This window comes from Phalaenopsis equestris, unplaced genomic scaffold, assembly GCF_001263595.1.
Source record: "Phalaenopsis equestris unplaced genomic scaffold, ASM126359v1 Scaffold232292, whole genome shotgun sequence".
Taxonomy (NCBI): Eukaryota; Viridiplantae; Streptophyta; class Magnoliopsida; order Asparagales; family Orchidaceae; genus Phalaenopsis; species Phalaenopsis equestris.
In genome coordinates this window covers 150,308-153,919 of record NW_018250260.1, presented here as the reverse complement: position 1 = coordinate 153,919, position 3,612 = coordinate 150,308, and the positions used below count along the sequence as shown (strand labels likewise).

General features: G+C 36.6%; 1 protein-coding gene across 1 annotated transcript in view; it reads right to left on the bottom strand.

Moving 5' to 3' along the window:
* LOC110038236 overlaps window positions 1-729 on the bottom strand; it is a 1,689-nt gene extending 960 nt beyond the window's left edge. The window contains exon 1 of the mRNA XM_020743005.1: window positions 7-729. Within this exon, the coding sequence (XP_020598664.1) occupies window positions 7-561 (555 nt within the window). The 5' untranslated portion in view covers window positions 562-729. The remainder of the gene's footprint in view (window positions 1-6) is intronic.
* Window positions 730-3,612: the final 2,883 nt, after the last annotated feature.

Here is a 3,612-nt window from a genome sequence, read left to right as displayed (position 1 = left end):
GGCCGCCCGAGACGCCGCGCCACCTCCAGCACCGGAAGCTGATTTCTTCTGCAGATTCTCACTTGATCCCCTCCTCTTCGGAGAGCAGCTTGACCTCGATATCACAAATTCCTCTTCTAACTCCGTCTCGGCAACAGAATCCGATAACGACGTAACTTTACTAAGGCCAACGGCCGGAGCGAGGAAATCTGGCAATAAATTCGTATCCTCAGTAAACTTAGAAATGTAATCCACCTGCGCGGGCTGGTCTGGCTGAACTGAAATCGAGGATGAAGGGGCGTATAGGGTTGCGCCAACAGTGGGGTGGCCAACAACAGCAACTGTCTTCTGGAACCGGGAGGTGGCAGCGATGGAGATTATGATTCCGTTGATGATGAAGTAGAGATAGGGCGGAGTCAGCCAGGCGGCTATGGATTTGTACAAAAGAGGGCCTTCATCGGCGAGAAACTCGGTTACCGGCGGGGTAGCAAACCAAAGAGCCACCGCTGATGTCAAGACTGCAGCAGAGGCTCCAACGATCTTCATGGACAACAACATAAAGCCGCGCATCTTGCTAATCATAAGGATGTCTCTCTCCCTCTCTCTCTCTCTCTCTCTCACTCGCTCTCAGTTTTTTAGCTGAAGACTTACGGAGTAAATGAAAGCGAGACTGGCTTTTATAGAGAACATTATGGAGAGTGGGAGTGGTTCCTGCGGAGATCGGCTTCACGGCAGCTTAGGATCCGATTTGATCGGCGTATATTTTATTTATTTTTTATTTTGACATTATTTTTTTTCTTACATCAAAACTCATATTTATATGGCACTTTATATTGTACTTTTTAAAAAGTTGTGCGCTATACATGCAAAAACCAATTTTTAAAAAACATAATATTAATAAATAAAAAACTTAGTCAATTTATTGTCATTTACATGGTGTTGAAACATTAATATTTACCAATTATGCCATATTTACCAAGCATTCCAGACGATGTTTTTGGATAAAATACGTGGATGGTGGAATGCTGTAAATCTAGATTTCGTCGATCTTGTCCTTAAATTCGAGTTTTTGCAGACTTCATCGGTAAATTCAAAATTTATTAAATTTGTAATTGGTGGATCTAACTTTGAGCTGCAGTTTAACTTCGGGACGAGCGCTTCCTGCGAATAGTAAAATGTGAGGTTACCTTTCTCTATGATTTTAGGTTGGAGCAGAACTAAACATGAGGAAATATGGGAGCTATCTGCCCGGTTTGCTGTAATCGGGAATGTATCGCGAGGGTTCAATCACAAAATCGATGATTTCCGATGATTTTGGGTGGAAACAGGAGAATGTGAGATAGGTTTATAATTTTAATTTATTTTCATTCAAGTTAATTTTTTTAAATTAATTGATTAAAAATTAAAGATTAATTATTCTATTATCAAATAAATGTAAATTAAATGAATTTATATGTAATAATTTAATAATTAATTCAAGCATAAAATACATTTTAAAATTTAAATTATTATATATAAATTATTGAAATTAATAATTAATTAATCTTAAATTGTTTCTTAACAACTAATTAGTTTATTAACTTGTTTGTTAATAATTAATTATTTTGATTAATAATTAATTATACATAAGTATACATTATTTAATTTAATTGCATTTAATTTAATAACTTATTTCAATCATAATATTAAAATAATCAATGTTTAATTAAAATCTTTTACAAAAACTCTCGAATCTAGATATGTCTTGTAAATCATACCCAAGGCATATAGTGTAAGACGAAGGAGAAAAACAACGAAAGAGAAAAACGGTGCACAACAATAATTGTAATAGAGTAAATCAATAGTCCTTCTTTGTAGAAATTACCCCCTATTCATAGATTGAGGGGAACCCCATGTAAAAATTTATGTTTGTCTCTATTTTAATAGGGTCATTGTAAGGTATTATGACACATTTTCATATTGTAACCGACTTCAACACTCTTTTGTACTCAAAACCGACTTTAGCACCATTTGCTATTCAAAACTGCTTGAAATGGGGGCATCTGATGACCTGATAACCTTATCGCTCTGTGAAGCCTTTGGTTGATCTACAAACATTTGACATTTGGTTGGCCAAAAGGTTGTTGGTTTGCTCTCTGAGGAAAGAATTCTGAGAAGAGACTATATGTCGTTACAATGAATTAGGTCGTTGACAAAAGGTGCACCACCATAATTTAATAAGAAACTTTCCTTAGACACGGAGCATTCTCAAAGGGTCAGAAAAGATTTCTGTTAGAGGCCTTTTGTCAAATTTATGAGGAGTTACAGGATTAACTAAGGAATCTAATCATGGACAACTGTCCCTTGGATTGGGCTCTTTCTTTTTCTTCATTCGATTGTGCTTCTTTTCTGTTTACTTAAAGTTTCTATTAAAGAAACACACTTGATGTTTTCAGCTTTTGATTATATCAATACACTATCATTTAATGTTTGTAAGCGAGACCCGTTGGATTTCCTTAAGATTTGTGCATGCATATTTCTTATGTATATATTTAGTTTTTCGATTTTGTTACTCATGGAAAGTGATTGTTGCGATAAGAATAAGAAAATTAAATGCTAAAAAGTTAACTTATTTGTAGTGTAATAAGTATTTTTAATAATTGAACTGCCAATTTTTCAGTGCCCGCATTCCTCCTAAATAACATGTAATTAGTTTTATTAGTTTCTTACATCACTTTTCTCAACTTTCTGTCTTTCAGTCAATTAAGAAAGATATTTATGACGAGTGCAAGAAGGCTTTTTGTTGAGGTGATGAATGAAGTGGCTATGAGGAAGTCCTATCAAATTTTAACTAGAAAATTTCTCCCTTCTAAGGATGTAAAGGAGAAAAGGAAACCCAATGGTAGTGGGCATGTGGAAAAAATGAAAGAACAAAGTGGCAAAGAAGCCAAATAGATAAAGGTGGCGGTCGATTAAAACATAGGTAAAGGATTCAAAGGATGCGACACACCCGTGTGACTCAATGTGCTCCACCATGAGATGGACAGCAGGGTGGACATGTGCCCTTCTTGTGTGTTTTCTTGCCTCTATACCTATTCATGAACAATCAACTTAAAAACTTTTTTAGATGGTCACGAAGATCTAAGTTTGTTGACATCACTTTTGGTTGAGGTCTAGTTTTTTCTCTTTAGTAGCTTAGGTTGTAGCCATTGAACTTTCCTGTTGACTATTCCAAGAGGACTAGGAATGAACCCTCACTATTAGAAATTCTAAACTCTTCTCTGCTCAACTTGAAGTCCCACATATTGGTCATAACCTCTAGCACTAGTAGGTGGGGTCAGTATAGGGGAGCTGAAGGAAAGTTCCCATAGGATTTCTTGGTCTTAAAGTTAACCCTCTGGTGCTGTGGTGTTGGTTGCTCTCACTCACACACGTGTACATTACACTTCCACTCACTACCTTAAGCCTAGGCCTAACTAACTTTGACCTCTTAACTCTTTCGGAGACTCATGTTGATGGTCCCCTAGACCGACCAGCCCTAGGCTAGGGTCTAACTAAGACCAGTACATGGAGGACCTAAAGTAGAGAATTCCATTGGCCCATAGCTCAAATAGGGTGGTTGGAATCTCACTTTCATCAAAATACCAAACTTAG